This window comes from Eschrichtius robustus, chromosome 14 (assembly GCF_028021215.1).
Source record: "Eschrichtius robustus isolate mEscRob2 chromosome 14, mEscRob2.pri, whole genome shotgun sequence".
In the NCBI taxonomy this organism is placed as follows: domain Eukaryota; kingdom Metazoa; phylum Chordata; class Mammalia; order Artiodactyla; family Eschrichtiidae; genus Eschrichtius; species Eschrichtius robustus.
In genome coordinates, this window is record NC_090837.1 from 70745563 (window position 1) to 70768185 (window position 22623).

General features: G+C 44.6%; 1 protein-coding gene across 2 annotated transcripts in view; it reads left to right on the forward strand.

Annotated features, from left to right (window-relative positions):
• Window positions 1-22623, forward strand: part of SETBP1 (SET binding protein 1) — a 376231-nt gene that overhangs the window by 11239 nt on the left and 342369 nt on the right. For both annotated transcript variants that reach the window (XM_068563171.1, XM_068563172.1), the window contains exon 2: window positions 8852-9509. In XM_068563171.1, the coding sequence (XP_068419272.1) occupies window positions 9024-9509 (486 nt within the window). In that variant the 5' untranslated portion in view covers window positions 8852-9023. The remainder of the gene's footprint in view (window positions 1-8851; window positions 9510-22623) is intronic.

Below are 22623 nucleotides of genomic sequence, written 5' to 3' on the forward strand. Positions count from 1 at the left end.
GTGTGGGTGACACAGACTACAGGAGTAAATGAAATTTACCAAAAGTTTTGAATGCCCACTAAGGTGATCCCAACATGATCTTTCATAAATATCTTATTTAATCTTCAATTACTTCTCAAAACAACCCTTGAGGTAGGATTATTACCCAATTTCCAAATGAAACTTGAACAGTTTATATGTAATTTCCAAGAACACAACTACTAAACGGAAAAGAGAGGTTAAGTAATCTAAACCTGTTACATCAAATCAGTGCTACTTCCATTCTTCTTTTCAAGGGGAAACATGGCTTGGACACTTGCTGTTGGACACTTACTGAGTATGTTCACGGTCCTCTGAACTGTGGTAGAGACCCACTTAAAACCCAGCCGTTAACACTGCAATACAGTTTGCCAAATGCTTTGATAGCAGAATGCCCAGGGAAGTGAGAGCAAGACCACCTGTGAGTGTGAGTGTGAGTGTGTATAAGTGTGTGTGTGTATATATGTGTACACACAAGGGGAAAGGAGGAGAAAAGGAAGGCCCAGCCAGTCTTCATGAAGGAAGTGAAACTTGACCCAGTTCTTGAAGGATGACTTAGAGGTAACCAGGTGGAGAAAGAAGAAAGGATGGGCCAGCCAGAAGAATTAGAGAATTATATGAAGTTAAGCAAATCAGTGGGATTTGGGGGAGCTGCCACTCAAGAGATGCTGCTGGGGAATGTGGTGGGTGTAGGACTCAGGGAACGCTGCTTGGAGGAGGTGAACTGTGACCAGGGATGTACCACACAGGTATGTAATACAAAAAAGCCACTGAGTCTGCTCTTCATTCTCTGCTGGAGACCACTGGTGTGTTTGCAGGGTCAGAGAGCTGTGTGCAGAGCTGCCTTTGCCCTCGCTGATTGAGAGCTGGTAAGGGTTGGGTTGCTTGATCACTTTATTGGTGTTTATGGCCTTTTACTCTGTGTGCTTCTGCAGCATGTGGACTTTCAGAGACACAACACTCAGAGTCATGGGCATCTGAGTCAAATGGCACCTGGCAGGTCTTTGACACAGCCTCTCACTCAGCATTCACACAGTGAATAATTTGGATCCATGGATCAGGAGCTGTGCCGGGCGCTGGGGGTTCCATGGTTAGCTAAACAAACACAGCATGTACCCTCAAGGGCTTCCCATTTAGTGGGGCAGGCAGAGTTGAAACCAAGAGTGGCACAAGTATTAATTATAAAATATAGTAAGTGCTAGGAAAGAAAAGCTCTATGCTCTAATGGCACAAAACAGGGAGTCCTGATGTGGTTTGTGAAGCTCAGGAAGTACCCTTTGACCTGGGCCTGAGTAATGAAGAGGTGTTAACTTGAGGGAGCAGAAGAGGATCCCAGACACATATAAAGTCCCCCAAGAGGAAAAGGCCACTTCTGACTCCCCACCTAAATACCTCAGAAGACATATAGGAAGATGAACGCTCAACCACCCCAAAGCCAAAATCAGACAGATGGTCGGTCTCTTGCCAGAATTTGAGAAGGGATTTCTTATAACCGTAGCCAATGAGCCTAAGTTGAAGATGCAGTTGCTTTGCTATCTGTTGTCAGGTAGGCTCACACTCCATCCTTTTACACAGTTTGTCCCCCTAAGATCAGAAACTCACAATTTCTGTCAATAAGAAAAATAGGCAGTCATCAGATCTACTGCACGGACAACTTTAATAAAACAACCAAAGACTGTCTTCTCCCTAACATCATTATACATATTCTCAAAGTCTACAGCTTTCAGAGAACAAGTGGGCAAGACAAGACTGGAGGAGGGAGGTTTGGGAGGAGTTTTTGACTTCTGGGCAGAGATGTTTCCTCAAGGAAGGTTCTGAGGTAGACATAAAGAGTCTATGTGACAGTGCACATTGTGGATTTCAGCTGCTCAGAGTTGCAAAGAATCTGACAGGAGAATCCCCTTTTAGTCACACAAAATAGTAGTAGGTATATGTCTGCTATCAGTTGTGTAAATGCTTAACACCCTGTTCTCTTGATTTTTTCTAAGCCCTGATTTGTTAAGTTTGCTGATTCTTGTGGTGTAAACACTCCTACCACAGCCAATTTTCAAGCTATCAACTTGACACCACAGAAAGTGGAGCTGGCATGAGACTCACATGGGTGGGCTCTCACGAGCCCCAACATACCACTGTTACTGTTCACTAGGAACTGAGGTGACCAGATCACTGATAATAGCGATAGCTCTGAGAGGAGGACTTGACTGACTTCAGGATGGATGGAAGGTAGAGTCAAAAGCAGTCTAGTGCTTTCTCTGTAGACAAGACTGCCCTGCATGGCTTTTTCCTCAGAGCATGAGTGAAGAGAACTAATCAAACACAAGACCTTAGGCGAGAAACACTCAGAACAAGGAAAAAAGAACAGTATTGTGATAGTATTTACTACAATAGCAAAATAAGAATTTTAGATAGCTGCCAGACATCTGCAAGAGGAAGAGGCATGACCCCCGGTGGAAAAGGAACATAAAGTAACAAGGAGAGAGCATGCTGAGATGAAAAAGCATCAGAATTAACAGCAAGAAGGATGAATAAAGTTAGATTCCAGGGATACAAAATATGCAATTGCAAAATTAAACATCCACAGTGAAGTCAATAAAGGCAAAGGGAGGATGGAAGACAGAATTAAATTGGTGTTATGGACCTTAGATTAAGGAATGCTCTCCCACAATGCAAAAAACAGTGAGAGAGAAAATGAGAGAAATGGAGAACAGAGATGAGAATTCTAAACTGAGGTTACAGGAAAAAATTAGAAGCCAGAACCACTGAATAGAAGAAATAACTAAAGGAATAATTGAAGGGAACGGTTCTGAACTAGAAATAACCTGCACTACAGATCCAAAAGGCGCACTATGTTCCAGGAAAAATAAAAGAAGTGAGATCCACACTACTCATTTTGTCATTAATAAAATGCTATTACAATGAAAAAAAAAATCTGCAATTAGAAAAGCATAAAACAAGTTACCGACAAAGGAAACAAAACCAGGCTGGCTTCCATTTTCTCTTCTGTTACTGCAAATGCTAGAAGACATTCTACAGAGTTTTGAGGGCAAAAGTTTCTGACCTGAGGATTGTATAGGCAGCTCAGTGTCTTCTACATGTAAAGATGAAAGAAGTGTCCAGCCTTATGGGATCTGCAGAGTAAGGAGCCGAGGTAGGACTGAGGATGAGGAGTTCCGGGGGGAGTTTGGGAAAGGTCAGGAATGAGGCAGCAAACTCTTCCTATATTTGTCATTGTTTGCCTTTAAGACCTTATGAGGTGCATGTGCTATTAAAAAAAAATTTACAAGAAGCATATAGTTCCATTAGAAAAAAAAAAAAAAAAAAAGAGATAAAAACTATAACCTAATGAGGAAGATCAGGAAGACATTTTTTCTCATTTCACTGATGAGACACCAAGGCTGAAAGAGGGCTTATGAGGGCTCCTAAGTGGCAGAACTAGGTCCAGAATCCGTATCTTTTGACTCCTGTTATATATGCCAAGGGCTGTACCAGTTCCACCATGTTGACACTTTGGAAAGCAGTGGTCAGGGTGATGATGGCCTGAGTGTGCCCTGGAAGCAAAGCAAATGGGAGAGGTGGGTGATGCTGGGAAGCCCAGCCTGAGCTAGTTTGTTTATTTATTAATTCAGTCAACCAACATTCCTTGAGTGCCCATTATGCACTGGGCACTGTGCTAGGCATTGGGATTGCATAGATGAATAAAATGCCACTGATGTCTGGTCTTAAGAGACTAAAAGTAAAACTGTAAGGGAGAATTTCCCCTTAAACATAGAGCAGTAGTGCTCTTTGGTCAAGTCAGTTGGTAAGGGTAAGCACATAGGCAAAGCCTAAGTCCATCAGAACTGCCTGGAGGCCTTGGTACCAGCCAGAGTGCTGGGCCCCACCCTTGGAGCCATAGGTGGGGCTTGAGAATTTGCATTTCCACCAAGTTCCAGGATTAGTAAGAGTTCCCTCAAGGTTGCAGGGAACGAATGTGTTCTAGACTAGGAAAAATACTTCCATTTTGTAGATCATGGAGGAGAGAGGATGTACTTACTCCCTGGGACTCATTTGGGTCATGAAGCACATGGAGCCAAGCAGGATTCCCCTGGGCCCTCAGACAAATAATTCTGTAGGCTCACACTACCCACTTTGGAGTGTCCCATAGGTCTGTGGCTGTGCAGGGTATAATCACACAGTCTTGAGTATGGAACAGACCTTGGTCCTGCTCAGTTCATTGCTGGGATAAGTATGGAGTAAAGGACTCAGAGTGACTTGTCTAGCATCTCACTGTCGGTGAAAGGCAGGCCTAGTCTTGGGACTGCTCTCTCAGTGTTCTTTCCCAAGCACATCACAGCCCCTCACCTCTCCCCTCTATTCTCCTGGAACCTGCTGAATGGTCATTTCCTAAGCAAGCGTTATTGTTCCTATGGTGCTCCTCTCATTCCAAGTCCTGCAAACAGCCACAGAAGGGTTAACTTTTGTTGGCCTGAAAGCCTGAGCCAGTACAGAGTGTCCATTGTGTGCTGCCCCCTCTGGAGTCATTGCTGGCTGCTGGAATGTGACAAGGCAAACCGTTTTCACCTTGCTCTTGTTTTCACCCTCCTCTGTGAGTGCGTTGAGTGAACGTGTGCGTGTACTTACAGGACACGTTGGCAGTAGTGCCACAAGAGGACTCACAGTGGTCTCTCCGATGCACCAAAAAATGGAACTGTGAATTTGGGGTGGTAGGTACGTGCTGGGAGAAGGCAAAAGGAGAACAACAGCTTTGTGTGCTTGTGAAGTAAACAAACGGGTTATGTTTCTTTGCTCTTTACTTTTGAAAGTGTCTCTCTTGCATGTGGCCATGAGGGGCATAGACAGTGAACTACGCAGGGGCCGCCTGCCTGGGTGGAGCTACAGTTGGAGTAGTTTGAACCACAGGACTTTGATGAGCTGTCAGGGGCTAATTCATTTTCATTCAGAAAGAACTCCATGAAGTCCTCCATGTGCCCCATCCTGCACTGGGTGCTGAAGCAAATGTAAGTGTTGTACAGCTACAGTTGGTCTCAGCTTGAGACTGAATTGCAACAGAGTAAGGAAAATCAGAGTTGTGTACTGGAAACAATGAGAAGACAATGTATGACTAGTATTTAGTTGCAAGCTCTACAGCTGCGAGCAGTGTTAAGTCAGGCCAGGGAGTGAGTGCTGTGGTCCAGAGTTTGCAGTATGTTGCCATGGAGAAGTGAAGACTTGGGCATGACCTTGAAATGTGGGAAGGCTTGGGATCTGTTTGTTCATTTGCTCATTCATTCCTTCATGCAACAAACATTTGGAGAACACCAGTTGTATGGCAGGCATCACCTGCATGGTTGGAAGAGGATATAAGAAAATATCAAGGCAGAAAGAACTCTGTGTGTGTGTGTAATGCCACTGTGGAGACTGGTTTGACTTGAATAGGGAATGCAACTTGTTGGCTAATGAGCCCTAAGACTGAATTCTTAAGGTAAACCAGTAGGGAAAGTCTGGAATTGATGTGTTCCTGGATGGGATTATTTGAAACTGCATTACTGTTTCATCTCTAGTTTTTTTTTTTTTTTTTTTTTTTTCAGGTTTTCTTATATGAAGTATTTTTTTTTAAATTAATTAATTAATTTATTTATTTATTTATGGCTGTGTTGGGTCTTCGTTTCTGTGCGAGGGCTTTCCCTAGTCGCGGCAAGCGGGGGCCACTCTTCATCGTGGTGCGCGGGCCTCTCACTATCACGGCCTCTCTTGTTGAGGAGCACAGGCTCCAGACGCGCAGGCTCAGCAGTTGTGGCTCACGGGCCCAGCCGCTCCGTGGCATGTGGGATCCTCCCAGACCAGGGCTCGAACCCGTGTCCCCTGCATTGGCAGGCGGACTCTCAACCACTGCGCCACCAGGGAAGCCCTTATCTCTAGTTTTTATACTTGCGCTGCCCTGGTTTGGTCCTCATGCAACAAGAATTGAATTTCAGCCGAGCCTCTTTATGGTCCCCCTGCCTCTAATATCAGGTTCCCTTAATTCATTCCTCACACTACGTGCCAGAATTATCTTTCTAAAGCATAGCTTTAATAATACCCCTTCCCTACTGACATCCCCTACTTAAATGGCTTCCCATTACCTTTAAGATAAAATCCAGCTCATTAGCGTGCCATTCAGGGATGTCCATGATCTGGCTGTAACCTTTTATCTCCAGCTATACCTCTTACCAGTCACCACATTGTACCACACCTCCTAGCCAAACCTCAGCTTTCTCTTTCCTGAACATAACCCTGTGTGCTCCTGCCCAGGCCTTGCCTCATGCTGTTCCTTCTGTCTGCCATGTCTTCCTTCCCACTCCACTTATTGAAGCCCCTCAAGGTCAGAGCCGTATCCTATGCTCTCTTGAGGACTTCCTGTGTAGTTTCCTATCTATCAGTCTACACCTTGCTCAAGTGGAAAACCCTTTCTCTTCCCTTTGTTTCTATCCCTTATTATAGGACATATAAAAATCTCTGTTTTGTTTTTCAAATCTCTCTTCAAGAGTGTAACCTCTTTGAGGAAAGAGATTGTATTTAAATTGTATATCTTAGGATCTTGACTTGAGGAGAACTGAAAAAAAAAATTGTTGAATATTCATTTTTTGTGGATCTCTTACTATTTGAGTTTCAAGTTTTGGAACTTTGTCTTCTATATTAATTAGTTAATGATTTATACTACTAAATATAAGAAACTCTGAAGTGAGTCATTTTTTAAAGGGAAGCTACTTTCTCAATATAGATAATTTATCCACTTTGTACTCCTATCTATTCCTCTAAAGTTTAGATTTTACCTTCTTTTCTCTCATCACAGAACCTGTAATAGCTATTGACCTACTCTGGTTCAAAGGTCCAAATAGATTTAGTTTAGGAAATTTTATGGAGAATATGCCTCAGCTTTTGCTCTGACCAAAGGACGCTTTACCAGGTAGGTACCAGGGAATTAAAATGTAACACTGGAGATTCCTGCCAGAGGGAGTAAACCACTGAACACTGTTGCCATAAGAAACATGGCTACCAATTTGTATGGTTTTTTGCTCAGTGGAGGTAAATAGGGACAGGTTCTCAGGCATCTTGATGCCTCCAACAGCAGTGTGTTACCTGACACTAGTAAGAGAGGCCTCAATGAATGTTGACTTTTTAAAAACTATGTAAGGTTTTGGGCAGGTAGGCAGATCAGTCTAGATGAGACAACAATCTCACAAGTAAAGGAAGCATAGTGTCATCTGGTCTAACTGCCCTCCTCTGCTCCTCTGCTCCTAAGTGGGGACTTGGTCCCTTTTGTAGCATGGGGCACAGGTGGCAGTCCAGTGTTTGCTTGACAACTTTGGGCAGGATGCTCATGCTCTCACCAGGCAGCCACTTCTCTTGCAGAAGTGCTGCATTCATTGGGTTTTCCCCTAAGTGGAAGCAGTTGTAAATGTGTCTTTCTGTGGGGCTGAGCAGTTCCCAGGAGCTGAGTATGTTCCTGGGCTTCTCTGGGGAGCAGGGTCCATGTTAAAGCCCTGCTGCCTTGCTGACTGGCTTCCTCACAGGGCGTCAGCTGAAAATGTACTGATTCCAGAGGGAGGAAGTACCCGCTCGGTTTCCAGTTCTTGGCTGTTCTGAATGTATGTTGCATTTTTGGCATTTTCTGGTGGGCACATTTGCTGGTCAGTTCCTTAAATTGATGGGTTCAAAGGTAGCAGCCTAAGGTATGCTGTAATGCCTTCTGCTGAGTGTTCAGCCATTTGGAAGCCTTGGATGTAATCTTACCTACAGCCAGGGGTAGAAGGAGATGATGTCTTGAAGTTGAGGGCGGCCCCAGGGCTTGAGGTTTTCTCTTGAGAATGAGCATTTGGGCTTTCTTTTGAGCTTTAAAAATGATGAGTATGAAATTGGGAATAATGGGACATGGAGTGAATAAGGGTGAAGGATAGTTTAGCTGATCCTATGATGGTTTGGTGAGGAGGAAGGCAGAATAAAAAATCCTGGGGGGATTCCTGGCACTTCCAGAGGCCTGTGAAATGCTCCCTCTCTCCCCTCTCTTTTTTGTTGTCATGTAGACATAACGCCACTTTATTTAAGGTCTAGGAAGGGAATTAAAACTGTCTCGGGTGACTATTTTTATCTAAATGATTGATAATGATTAAATAACTTTTGTGTTGGAAACATTTTTAGCATTTGTTTTGCATTAATCACAGCATTAGAAGTAATTTCTCACTGAACTCTTTTTGTTTTCCTTTTACAAGCCTTCACCTAAGCTTTGCATTTATTTATTTTAAGAAATAAAGACAAGACTTGCATGATTAAAATAATTCATAATGAAAGATAATAAAGGAAGAATGGTCCAGAAGTTCTTCTTCTGAGGGGAGGGAGAGCTTGGCCCAGGCAGCCCAGGGTTGTGTTCAGCTTTGCAGACTGTTCTTCACGTGTGAGAGGGAAGTTGTGCAAGAAGCCAGCCAGATGCAGTTTTCACAGACCTGAGCATCAGCACTTAGACTTCCTTTCATCATGGTTGGCCTTGATGGTGACTCAGCCAGCTGTGGCTTTAGTATAAGAAGCATCTAGCTTGTTACTGGACTGGAGGACTCACCTCTCTTATCTTTATTCTTGGGCCCACAACCATAAAAATTAATAACAATTCAATGAAAGCCTGTGTGTGTGCGTGTGTTTCCCCCTCTGCTCCAATATAATGTAATTTGGGGATGTGAACTTTCTGGTTTGACTTCTTTCCAATCATTTTTTTCTGATGCCATAGATAAGTGAGGTAGGATGGGGCTTCTGGAACTTAGTTTGAGTTACCTTTGAGGTCATTTTCCTTCCTGCCATGGCTAATTATCTCTCTGCTTCTCAGTTGCAGATCTGATCCCTTCTGAACAACCTCACCGTGTCTCCATCCCTGGGACTCTGAACCCAGCAGCTGGACCACTTTCTCCTTGGAATTTTGGGTGCCCTTTCTTCTCACCTTTCCCTTTTCCCTTTTCCCCGTCCCCCTCCTGAGAACTCGTGGAGACTGTAGGATTGTCATGGAGTCCAGGGAAGTCTTAAGCGGTTCCCGGCAAAGGGGGAGTGAGTCGGAATTCCTGCCGGTCTCCTCAGCCAAGCCCTTGACTGCTCCTGGCTGTGCAGGGGAACCTTTGCTCTCTGCTCCGGAGACTGGGAAGGGGATCCCAGTAGGCGGAGAACGCATGGAGCCAGAGGAGGAGGATGAACTGGGCTCAGGACGGGATGTGGATTCCAACTCCAATGCAGACAGTGAGAAATGGGTGGCAGGAGATGGTCTGGAAGAACAGGAGTTTTCTATCAAGGAGGCAAACTTCACAGAGGGGAGCCTGAAGCTGAAGATTCAGACCACGAAGCGGGCTAAGAAACCCCCAAAGAATCTGGAGAACTATATATGCCCACCCGAGATCAAGATCACCATCAAGCAGTCTGGGGACCAGAAGGTGTCCCGTGCTGGGAAAAATAGCAAAGCCACAAAGGAGGAGGAAAGAAGCCACTCCAAAAAGAAGGTAGGGATCCCTGTTGACTAGGTTTTTTCTGTTTGTTTTTGCCATTTTATCCTCAACATTTAAGGGTCTATTTGCTTATTACTTAATTATTTATAAATTACTAATCTCCTTGATGGAATACTTAGGACCTGCAGATTAAATGTCTCTGATATCTTGGTATAGTATCCAATTTATTATTATGGATACTATCGACCAAAAACAAAACAAAACAAAGCAAAAAAGAAACTACTAGAATTATAATCCTGGAAGTTCCTATTTATTGTGTAGCAGCCAGTTGGCTGGGTCAGATCTGGCTAAGCTGTGACAAAATTTGAGGGTGTTTTTTGTTTTTTTTGCTTTAATATTTGCATTTGTTCTCACAGTCAAGAGTAGGATGTTGAAAATTTTGGTCAATCAGAACAGTCAAGAACAGTTATAACGTCCTTTTGGTTTCAATCACTGCTGTAAATCTTTCTACAATAGACAAATCACTTACTTGACTGAGGAAGCCCCGTCTTTGTAGTAAATGCGGCTCTTCTAGGGCTGAGAGATCATTATCCTGGAAGCCAGTGGTGAGCTTTAGAGCTGGAGCTGGAGAAAGGGAAGGGGTAGGGGACTGACATGAAGCTTTATCTAACAAACTGTAGACTTTTAGGACTGAGTGTTGAATGAACTTGGTACGTGGTCATTTTCCTCATAAAAGTCAACGTGGGTGTGGAAAGCAGCTCTCTAGGTGATTTAGTGATGTTCTTTGGTTGGGAATGTATGGATCTAGGTTTCATTGTATTTATTTTGTGTCACAGAGGGTTACAGAGACCTCCCTTTCTGGGAGGGGTGTGACACTCAGCTGTGATAGCAGAGGGCTGCCCTAGTCCAGAAAGTTTTTGTTTCCAACAATCTCTGGGTCTTGTGAACAGCTCTGAAAGGAGCCCTCTTGCTGACAGAGTTTTGCAGTTCTAGGTAGTAGATGTTAACCAGAGTCTTTGTAACTCTCTCCCCCACATCGTAATTATTTGGATTCTGGACATGATGGAAGATAAAATGGTCTATATGAATGAACCTCTCTCCTTTATACCCCAGAGATAATCTGTAGTGTTTCTGTTGACAGTGGTTTTTGAACTTTGGGATAGTCATTTTCAATAAAGCTGCTAAGAATCATGTTGTTTCTTTAGTGTAGGGCTTGTGCCCTTCCTTATGCTAGGCATTTTGGCTGATCTGTCGAAGTTAAAATCCAAAAACTTGGACTAGAAGAGACTTTTCTGAGTGACCAACACCGCCAGTTTGCTGAGACTATCCTGGTTTTTAAACAGAAAGTCCTGCATCCAGGTTCAGTCCTGGGCAAGCCAAGGCAGTTGACCATTTTACTTTAACATTGGGAACACAAAGGAATCTTTAGAAATTGGTGTGTTTTTACATAGCATAGAGGTAGTGCTTTCCCCTCTCCCCTCCCCATTTACAGCTTTGCGATGCTTTCTGGGTTCTCTGTCATAAAACCAAGGATTATCTAGATGCACATGGAAACTTTTGAGGTTTTTGCAAGCAGATGCAAAGAAATGCACGCAGGCTCAGAAAGTTAGCCTTTGCTTTGGAGTCGGGTCTCTTCAGCTTTGAAAACGAGTATCTTTGTCTGTGGCCACTGAGATGGCACAAAGAGTGTTGTTGGATTTTTGTGTGGGTGAGCAGTCTTGAAAACTGTGGTAACAGTTTCCCCTCCATCCCCATCACTGCCAGAATTTGAGTAGCAGCCCACAGTTTTGGGTGTGCAAACCCAAATTCACTATCCTAGAAAGAGAGTAAGTTGTCCTGATCAGTACTACTTTCCTAAGGCCATAAGATTGTTCCCAAATATAGGCTTCTGTCTATTGGAATGCCCCAGAATAAAACTCTGGAATTTGTGACATGGGGATGATTTCAAAGCTGAAATGTGCAATGGACCTCTACTCTCATATCTGAAATTCTCAGGCTGGTCATTCTCACCCAAAAAGTTGGATGCCCTTTTGTGCTTTATTGGAAAGAGAGAAGAAATCGCTTCTTTGAATATGTGACTTACCAAGTATGCATTTCTAAGCCTGAGCAATTGGAGGGGAAAGAAAGGAAGGAGAAAGGCTGAAATTCAATGTACAGTGCTGTGTTATGCTGGCACTGTAATGGGAATATCTATGAAAATTTTAAATTGTTAGAAGCTTGCTTCATTTTGTACTCCTTTATCCTTCCTACGTTATGCCTAGAGCTGATTCTTTCCAGAGATGAACGAATAAAGTTAACGGTACTGGGTCTTAATCATTTGATAGATGATAGGAAGTTCTCTGATCTCTATTGGATTAGAATGTGAACTTTATTACTCTTCAAGTGCCTGCTGTTTTGCAAACAAGGAGTAAGCAAAAGCTGGAGCTGAGGTGGAGAGGTGGAAACCTTGCTTACCATTTGTACAGACAAGTTCAGTGGAAGGAGCTTGCAGAATTTATTTATTTGTATGAATGGGAAGTACATGATCAGTAATTTGAGATAGGGAAAAGGATGAGGATGGCATTTTGTAAACATCAGATCAGCGTCTCACTCTAAAATCTAGTCTTCTGGATTTTTTATTTTGAGGCAAGTTGCTCACTGAAGAAGTGTACATGGGGTGGCCCCTGGGACTCAGGTCCTTTGCTAAGAGCTTGGAAAAAGGCTCTGTTGAGCTGGTCCTTGAGCAGGTGGAGATGCCTACTTGGGCATCACCTGATCATATATGCTGACTTAGAGCAGGTTTGGCAAACTATAGTCCGTGGGCAAAATCCAGCCCCCCGCCTGTTTTTATACAGCCCACAAGCAAAGAATGGTTGGGAAAAAATCAGAAAGAGAATAATATTTTGCAAGATGGGAAAATTATATGAAATTCAAATTTCACTGTCCATAAATACAGTTTTATTGGAATGGAGCCACATCTATTTATTTACATTTCGGCTATGGCTGCTTTTGCACTTCGACAGCAGAGTTGAGTAGTTGTGACAGAGAGTGTATGGCCCTCAGAGCTTAAACTATCTGCTATCTAGTTCTGAGCAAAAACACTTGTCGACCTGTGACTTAGGGGAAGGACGGTGAGTTTTGGGATAACAAGGATTTTGTTTTATTTCATTTTGCTTTGAACGATTCAGCCTCCAAACCTGGAGGCTGGGGAAAAATGAACGTTAATCATTATGTGCTTTTCTGTGTTGTTTTTTTGTTTTTGTTTGTTTTACTTTTGCAGACCAATCAATTTTGTTCAAGTCATTGTTTGACAGCCTTTGGCACAGACAGCTTATATTGGACCCCAAATGATTTGCTTTTTCATTGTTTTTTGTAAAAAGAACGTTCTGTAGGATAATTATGGCATTGCTTACATATCACAGCTAGTTTTCTGCTACTTCTATCTGTACACGTTCTACTGCTGTGGGGTGAGGAGATGTATGCGTGATATGCTTAAGAGCTTTATTCCACATTTCAAACCTAGGCCCAATCCTCCAAACTGGAGAGTTGTTACAGATTTTCAGGTAACAGGACCACTTCAGTAGTAGGATGTTAGGAGGGACCCATGAAAATACCACTCCATTGGCTCAAGGTTGCGTGGACTCTTCTAACCAGCAGACAGGTCACCTCCCTTCCATGTAAGCTTAGGATGGCACTTGAGATGCTGTCTGGAAGAGGGTTTATGATGAACTGATTTATGTGAGGTATAAGAGCAGCATTTGGTAAGAAGTGGAGGCTGAAAAGAGAGCTCAGAACATATTTTAGGGCCTCAGAATTGTCCTTTGGGCAGGTCCTGAGTTGCAGATGGATGATCCCATAAATGCACCCTGCTGTTTATCACAGCACCCATGTTGTTGCATCTTACACTGACTCAGGTAAGTGGTATAATAACTTAAGCTTCCTCTACTTTCCTTCTAGGTTACTCAATAAAAACAATAGAGAACATGAGAATGAGTCTCTAGGAGCAAGTTCGGGTGTAACATGTGAACTTAAAATGTTCCAACAGTGACAGGTTGTTGTTGTTGTTGTTGTTTTTAACATCTTTATTGGAGTATAATTGCTTTACAATGGTGTGTTAGTTTCTGCTTTATAACCAAGTGAATCAGCTATACATATACATATATCCCCATATCTCCTCCCTCTTGTGTCTCCCTCCCATCCTCCCTATCCCACCCCTCTAGGTGGTCACAAAGCACCAAGCTGATCTCCCTGTGCTATACAGCTTCTTCCCACTAGCTATCTATTTTACATTTGGTAGTGTATATATGTCCATGCCACTCTCTCACTTCATCCCAGCTTACCCTTCCCCCTCTCCATGTCCTCAAGTCCATTCTCTACGTCTACGTCTTTATTCCTGTCCTGCCCCTAGGTTCTTCAGAACTATCTTTTTTTTTTTTTTTTTTTTAGATTCCATATATACGTGTTAACATACTGTATTTTAAGAGGCTCTCAGCTGGACAGAGTTTAGCAGCTCTCCTCTTTCTGAGGACTTTCTGTGGGTGTCAGGACACCCACCAGGTTCAACGGCATGAGAAGGAGAGGGTGTTCTGAGACAAGCACTGTACAGTGATCCAGGGTAGAAAATGTGGTGTGGTTATCTGCACCAACTGGCTTTGTGACTCTGGATCTGGAATATAACCTTGCTGAAGCCCTGGTTTCCTCATCTGCCGAATAGAGATGCTAGTTTCCACATGATATAACCCAATGTAAGATTTTAGGAAAAAATGGGTAATTTACAGACCACACGTCATAGTAATAGTTCCGATTTATTGAGCCATGTGGCAGACCCTCGGCTAGCTCTTTTATCTGTATTCACTTTCTCTATTAGTCCTTATTGCAGTCCTGTCAGACAGATGGTATTTATTTACAGATGAGGAAATTGAGGCTCAGTGGCTTCAGATAAGCAGGAGCAGAGTTGGCCTTTGAAGTCAGTTCTTCTAGACTGTTTGGCCGATGCTGGAGTCCAGGCCTCAAGTGCCCACACGGGAAAGGGCTCCTGGGAGATGAGGATCCAGCATGAGGGCATTTCTCTCCCACTTTCCCACATTGGCGAGGATGGCAGGATCATAACCTGGCATGCTGTCTTAAATTCCAAGTGTTTCAAAGCCTCATGAGTTAGAGTCTTATTTTTTCCTTTATTGTGCTTATGGATTGTTATTTGCTTCTCTTTTGTTCCTTTAGACTTAATGTTCCCCTTCCCCCAGCTTCATCAGGAGAACCTATTTTCTCTAGCAGCAGGGACTTCAACCTCATATTCCTCAGGGCCTGCGATGGTCCTAGGAACATGTTCAGGACTCCTTCTTAGTAACCCCATGTGGAACATCATCATATGTGTATGGAAAGACCCTATATTCTCTTTTGAGCACTCATAACCCTCTCCTGGGAAGTCTAATAGGTCACAAATTCATGTACTCATACTTCAAATAGCACCTTCCTCGTGTCAAACACACGAAGTATGGGAGAGAAAAAAGGCTTTTTAGGTGATGTAGATGGGAAGCTAGTCTGGCATCAGATTGCAGAGAGTGATGAATATCAAATAAATAAATGGGTTTGCATTTACTTCTATAAGTAATGGAAGTGCTCAGCAGGCTCTGAATTGGGGAAAGGAAGGGTTGGGGGTCCAGGGAACATGATGAAAGGGATGTAGGGAAGAGAAGCATAAAAGGAGAGTCTTGGTAGTACAGTTGTCAGTAAGGAGGGCTGCACCAGGGTTCTCCATTTCCCCTGTAGACTGCTGAGATGCACATTTCTCTCCTGACACTCTATGGGTTGTAGCAGTTTGGAGGGGCTGCAGGAGGGAGGGCATGTTGGGCAGGGGATGAAAGGTGGCTCAGATTGCTGGACCTCTGGTGCTGCACCCATTGCCATCTCCTCATCCACTCTGATGGGTGGCCCTGAGCATCCAACAGAGAGCCTTCCACCCTCCTTAGGGTTCAGGCGTCCCTCCCTCGCCATCATTTGTGCAACCCCTTCTCTGGTCACTCCGAGGTGCATTGCTTGGCTGAGGGCTTGCCCTCCCATCCTCAGGGTATGTGAATGTGGTGCCTTGAACTCCTGGGAGTATATGAGCTTCTTCCCCTACAACGCCCTCAACCTGGCTGGGAGGGCAGGTCTGGACAGCATTTCTTCACAAGAAGCTGAATTTCCCCTCTCATTTAATTTTATATTTTCTTTCTATAGATTTTTTTTAAAGCAGCACATTCCTATTTATTCATCAGAGTGCCTGAAAATTTTGTTTCCTGATAGGTTTCTCTATAGTTATTTTAGAGCTAAAAACTTTTTCCGTAAAGTAATTGTATCTACCGAGCAACAGGTTACATTTGACATCTGGAGTTGGTGTTCGGGAAAGAACACTGGACTTGGGGACAGGAGCCCTAGGTGCCAGCTCTGCCTCTGTTATTAACAGCTTCAATAAGAATGCTTTACCTTCCTGGATCTCAGTTTTTTCATGTTAAAAAAAAAAAGGAAAGAAAAAGAAAACAAACAGCTTTTGACCTTTGAAGCCTTATTTCTCTTCCAAAAACTGGAAACTTCAAGAGTCATTCTGTTAGATGAGGCAAGACTTTCTCTTTAAGAAAACTAGTTACTATAAACAAAATTTTTGACCTCTCTTCGGCACCCACTGTTCTGTTATCAGATTGTTTCCTTTTTGCCCCAGTGTCAAAAGGCCTAAAATCCTGGGAGCAAATGTCCGAGTTGAGCTTAAAAAGTAGTGAGATTTATCAGACTTGCATTCCATGAAGATATTCTGGGAATGTTTGGTTCCCCTCTTCCCTCCTTGTGTGCTTCTTGTTTTCTTCCTGTGTTTGGGATTCTCTGGGGGTTTAAAGCACCGTGCTGGCTCTTTTCCTCTTGGTACTTAGTTTCATTTTGGACTTCAACAAGGAACAGCCTTTGGTGAACTCCGTGCCATTGAAGATAAACCTGTCAGAGTAAAAGCAAGAAAATTGTGTTCTCATCTGATGGAGAGTCATTCACTCCCTGAACTGTTCAGGTAAGAAATAAGGGATCTGTTAGAAAGAGTGCCTGTCCTGAGAGTGGATTTGAACTCAGATCCCCTGATTCTAGACCAGGTTCTCTGCAGAGAACCTGCACTAGAACCTGGGCTCCCTATAACCTTAAGCAAGTTACTTAATCCCTTGAAACAGTTTCCTAACTGTGTGAAAACCAGGGATAATAGTAGCACCTCTTTGCTGGTGTCTTGTGGAGATGAAAGTGCCTGGTGCGCTTAGCACAGCACCTCACTCAGTGTGCATCACCTTTATTCCTGTTCTGCTTCTCTCTCTTCCAGGTCACCCACAGGACCCTCCTCAGTACAGGCACAGCTAGGTACACAGTGACCTGCAGTTGTGCTGGGTGCCTGGGAGGCGTGGGCTGTCTAAGAAGCCATGTGTTTCTTTAGGCCGATCCTGTTTTAGTAAATACTGCTCGTGGCTATGTTGAATTGTGTTGGCTGGGTGGCAGTGCCAGTGTCTTATTTCTGATGCCTGCACAAGCATCTACTAATAAAGCATGCCACTAATGCTTTTTTTTTTTTTTTTTTGGTGGTGAGAATTGGTATGGGATTTAGTTAGAGATGATTCAAAGGTCTTTTATCTCTGTGGTCACTTATCTGCCAAACCAGGATTGCTGCTAAGCTCAAAGCATGACTCAAAATGAAACTTTCGAAGCAGTATCATAAGAACAGCAAAGTGGGGTTCAGCTGGTGCTTCCTTGCACCCCTGCCACGCTCCCAGCATTTGCAGAGTCACCCGCCCTTCTCCATCATCCCAATTCTACATCCTTGAGAAGTCCTCTCTTAAGGCATTTCCAGTTGACCTTCAGTTGCATTGCCTTTTTTTATTTTTAATAAAAGGCAAGAGAAATAATCCTGTTTTGCCCTTCTCTACCCCATCCTTTGGGTCTTCTGATTCCTGCAACTTTAAGTGAAAAACATTCCACCTTCAAAGCACTACAACGCAGGACATCCCAGGATGTCCCTCTCCTGCCTTTCTTGTTCATGAGACATGAGTCACTTTGGTCAGGAAGTCGCTGGGTCTGGTTAAGGGCTGCCTAGGCAGAGAACATGGGGATGTGGCAGTGAGGTTCTCAGAGCCTGGGCCCCAGGCATTGGTTCAGGCTCCCGACTGCCTTACGTACAGAAATCAAACACATGAGGCAATGAAGGCTTGTGTTATAGGGGTTTGGTTTATCCACAATAAGCTAAAAATTCATGTTAGAATTTTCACATGGCCAAGTTACTTTGGGGAAATGGTTTCAACTCGTTTGGTCCTCAGGGTGACTTGACTTGGAAGGTGGCATTAAGGCTCTGCTCCCCGCATGCCCACAAGAGGAACCAGTGGCCAGAGGGAGAGGCTGCCAGTGGGGAAGGCAGAAGCTCAGTAGAGCCAGGTTCCCAGGAGGTGTGCAGATAGACACAGCATGCAGACACCCACATGGACCAGCAGTTGTGTGCAGTGTGTGCAGGAGTCTGAATTATGTGCTGTCTGGTGAAGCCGCAGCCCTTGGCGCAAGCTGAGGCCGCTGTCAGAGCGTGTCCGAACACGGACAGCCAGCCCAATCCCTGCCTTGAGGGCAGGTTTGGGTGACATAACTTCTAGGGCTCCTTCCCACCTTCCATAGTATTCCATTGGATCTTGGCCTATGAAGGCAGGGGGCCTCCGTCTGTAACTGGAGTGTGCCTTTGCCTCTGAAGTCCCAGGTTTGTTTTTTTTTTCTTGCCTGCCCCTCCCTCCTCAGACTAACTTCCCTCACCTCCCCACCAGCCTCTGACCCCACCGGGGGAAAGAGTGGAGGCCTTTATTGACTCTGAAAAGTCCAAGCAGTTCCCACCTTGGTACCTGGCCCTTGAGGCCATTTGATAATCATCATTAGTATCAAATGCGGGTTGCTTCAGTGTGTTTTTCTAGACCTTGTTTATGGTGTTTTTCCCACAGTGTCTTCTTCGGCCCTCACAAGTTTCTAGGCAGTTTCACAGTTGGTGGGGGGGTGGGGTGGGATTGGCAGAGATGGAGCAGAGGGGGTAGAGAATTCTTGAAGGGACACAGACAGACAGCAGTTCTGTCCTTCAAGGTGGACCACCATGCCTTGCCAATAAGAAGTAATCATTTGCAGATATGAATGTGCCCGGGAACGTGGGCAGCCTTTCCTGCCAGGCCAGTTAGTTCATTTGTTTAGTGCTGTGAATGAGAAGCCATTCACAGCACTAAACAAATCGGGGGTTTCAGCATTGTTCACAACAGACTGTATCCCTGGAGAACAGCCTTAAAGGAGTTGATCATGGGTGTGGTTAAAGGAGATCTATTTGTAGCATACAGTGGGAATCTCCGTGATTTCTCCATCCTTGTCCTTTCAGGGGAGCAAGAGGTGGACACGGATTTATTTGGCTGTGTGGCTCTTTTGTGCACCATCAGGTTACTGAACTTCCCAGTCTTCCCACTGGATTACTGCCACTGAGTAAGTGGCAGGGCGGCGTCATGCTGGGATATGGGTGCAGTTGGGTCATGAAGGAAGGCAAGATTAGGAGATCCAGAAAGGGTCTGAGAACCAGGAGTTAAATCTGACACAGGCTAGAATCTGGCACCAGGTGAGGAGGCAGGCGAAGGCCAACCACAGAAGCTATGGGTCAAAAGGAAAGAATGGGTCCACAATTGGGTCACGCTTCCAGCATCATGGACTTCACTGAGAGTCAGAAGAGCCTCTGAATATTTCCATTTCAGCGTCCCTCATAAACAAACAGAAGACACCTTCCAAAATCCCTCATGGACAGTTATTTGGCTGCTGCTCAATGGCCCTCAGGGAGGAGGCTCGCTGCTACCTCTTGAGGCAGCTCTGGTTTTAGTAAAGCTCTTTCTTATGTTGCACTAAAATCATTCTTTTAAAAGCCTGAATATTTCCAGTTCCTGAAACTGTTCCTGGGATTCCATGGTTTCCTGATGCCAAAGCACCTTGGTTCCTATGCCAGGAATGCTAGTTTGTCAGTGTCCTTCCTAAAAGGCATCAGTGGGGAGGGCTCACAGAGCAGAGGACAAAACTGGAAGGTGGTCTGGGGCTGCAGGGGACTGCGCCCTCCTCCACTCTAAGCATAGTATCTCTATTAACAGGACCCCGGGCTATATCAGCTTTCTGGCAGCTTCATCATTGTTAGTGTATACTGAGCTCAAGGTCAAGGAGACTCCAATTTAATATTGCCTTCTGCTGCTTTTGCTGGTCCAAATCATCACATCCTACATACAGTGGACTCTGGGCCAAAATGCAGGTGTTTGCATTATCCTTCTTATCATTTCTTTGTGCGTAGTTATAGGCAGGGATCTGAGTCAAATATTAGTCAGATGGTCTAGTTAGGGTCTGTGGACTACGCAGAAGGCACAGAAATAGGGCAACTGAAATGTAGATGCCCTCTCACTCAGAGTTCCTCTCCTGTGCTTTCGTACTGGGGTATCTCTAGATGGTTCTCCACCATCTGTGAACCTGGTTTCTCATTTACATAGTGGCCTTTTTGGATCTAACTAAAAAAGTTTTAAAAGTGTGTTATCAAAGGTAAAGTATTTTCTTCTCGGTTACGGTGTAAGCTCTCTGAGGACAGAAGTTGCGTATTTTATTTCCTGGCCTGGGTGTTAAACAAGTTCTTGTTAGCTCTGTGCCAATGAAGGTAGCTCTGTGGAAAAAACTCTCTTTTCTATCAGAACAGCCTCTGCCTAGTCAGCCCTGTATATTTTGCATTGGTTTTTTAGAAACATCTGAAACTTTTCATCATGCTGCCTTTTCTGTGCTCCCATCCAGATATACCGTAGCAGAGCTAAAGCATCTAAATTCCACATGAATCTACAGAGTTGTATGGTGTGTTCAGCATAAATGCTGTGTGGGGTATAGACAGTTCTTATTAGGAAGAATTGATCTCAGAGCATTTAGGGAAAAACACAGGACAGTACAACATACTGTCAAAATGAATGTTTCAGTTAGTGCATAGTGTGGAAAATTGGTAGCAACCATCACGTCTGCCCAGTACCTTTACAAAGGGTTTGCATCGCCCAACTGTGACCTCTTTGGTTTGTTTTTGGGATAGTTCCATGAAGCAGCTGTTATTCCTCCCTGTTTTAAAGACTGAGGGAGGGACTTTGAGGGTTTTTAATCTGGCTTGCCCTAGGTTACAACTAATTACCAGGGGAGAGGGAGTGGAGAGACTCAAACCGTCATCAGACCCTTGGTCTCTTGGTTTCTAGCAGTAGGACGCCATCGTTGAATGGTGCACTTTAGCTGGTCCTGCTGGTACCTCCTCAAGGAGAGAATAGTTGAGTCCTATGCAGCTCACCTAATTGCTCCTCCTGCATGTTCCCAGTCTAGGCTGTGGGTGAACCTGGGCATTGTAGCTTCATCCCGGAGACCCACAGCTCCTTTCTTGGAGGGCCCACAGCCACCTCCCCGCTGGAGAACATTCCTCATCAGGGCATGGCAGCAGTGAGACATGGTGAGAAGTGATAGCTGGCAGTACATGCAGCACAGAGCTATGGATAATAGGCTCACTGAGACTTAATCTAGAAGCTGTTTACAAAAGTATTCTTAGGTGTCCTGGTTTGGACTGAAAATGTGGAATTCAGCAAAGGACCTGTGCAAAACAAGATTCCATGAGTCCTGTCTGGCCTGAGACTTGAGGGGAGGGTGACCACTCCATGCTGGGGGTTCTGGTTTTGAGTCCTTCTGCTTTTAGCAAGTGAACCTCTGTTTTCTCATATTTAACAGGGGATTAACACCGTGTCTCTTCCTTACACATTACTTTGAAGATAATCTGAGCGCACGGTTGTAAAGCGGTTCTGAAATGTTAAAAGTGCAATGGAAATATAAGGTGTTTTTCTGTAGAACTACCCTATAGTAGATTCTTAACAAACTGTAGTCTCTAATTAAACTTTTCCAGGCTTCCTCTAATATCCCTAGGCTCTCTCTTCCCCAGCTTTGGATAAAGCCCCCAGACGTGGCTGTGATCAACAGCAGCTGCAGGTTGGATGTGATCAGCGGCCTAGTCCAGATCACCACCACATGGTGTAATTGCCCTTTGTGAAATTCTGGGGCGAGAGGTCAGCCTTCTTTACCCATCTTTGTCACTTCTCAGTCATCTGTATCCTGGTGGCAGTTGGGTTATCCCGGCATCCTTCCCCTACCCCCACCTCCCTGCCCCACCCCCCTCTCTTGGAGCCCAGGAAAAAACCATCTGCTGAGTTGGCTTTCAGAGGATTTTTTTTAAAATACCAATTTCCCTTTGTTCCAAGGCAACCTCCAATCAGAGCTGGGGTCTGCTGGGTTTGGCGAGAGGCTGGTATTGTGTTTCGTGCTCCCGGAGGAAAGGTTGTCCACTTGCTTTTCTTTTTGATTCGATTCCCTGCCATTCTGCAGGAGAGTCAGAAGTTGCAGCTGCCGCTGTCAGCTGTAAATGGGGGACCCCCTTGTTTAAGAACCTGCATGTTAATCCTTTGGCAGGGGGTGGAAAAAATAAAAACAAAAACAAATACAAAACCAAAAAATTAAAACCATCACTAAGAAAAGTATTTCTTCCTGTTCCCACCTCGTTTTGTAAGTCACACAAAATCTTACTGGTTGCTTAAGCTTAGGCCTTGCTGTCCTTGGATGTTTGCTTGGAGATCCTTTGGTGTACAGCCTCTTACGTTTCCTCATTTCCTGCTGAAGAATATGAACTGTGCATCAGAGGCAGAGGAGAGTCATTCTTTTATGGAAAACTTGAACCACAGGGAAAAGCAACTGGCCATGCAGGCTGCTTTCCTGAGCAGAGCCACAGCCACCGCTTTGTTGCTGAGCGCAGCCGGGAACATTGCCAAGCACTCGACACACACTGTCTACTAAATCCGCCCCACCACGGCAGTGGAGATGTTATTATCCCCATTTTACAGTTGTATGCAGTGAGGTGCAGAAACCTCCAGTGCCTTGCCTCAGTCTCAGGGTCGGGAAGGTGGGATCCCAGCGTGTCCACCCTCTGAGCCCTGAGGCAGCTCCTCACTCAGGACTCGGGGGGTTGAGCCCAAGCCCAAGGTTCTAAGCCTGCCCTCCTGAAGACCCACAAGCAGGTGCCTTCTCAATGTTTCCATTTCTCTGTAAACTGGGACCAGAATAGCTAGATGCCTGAGAACCCAGAGGGACAGTT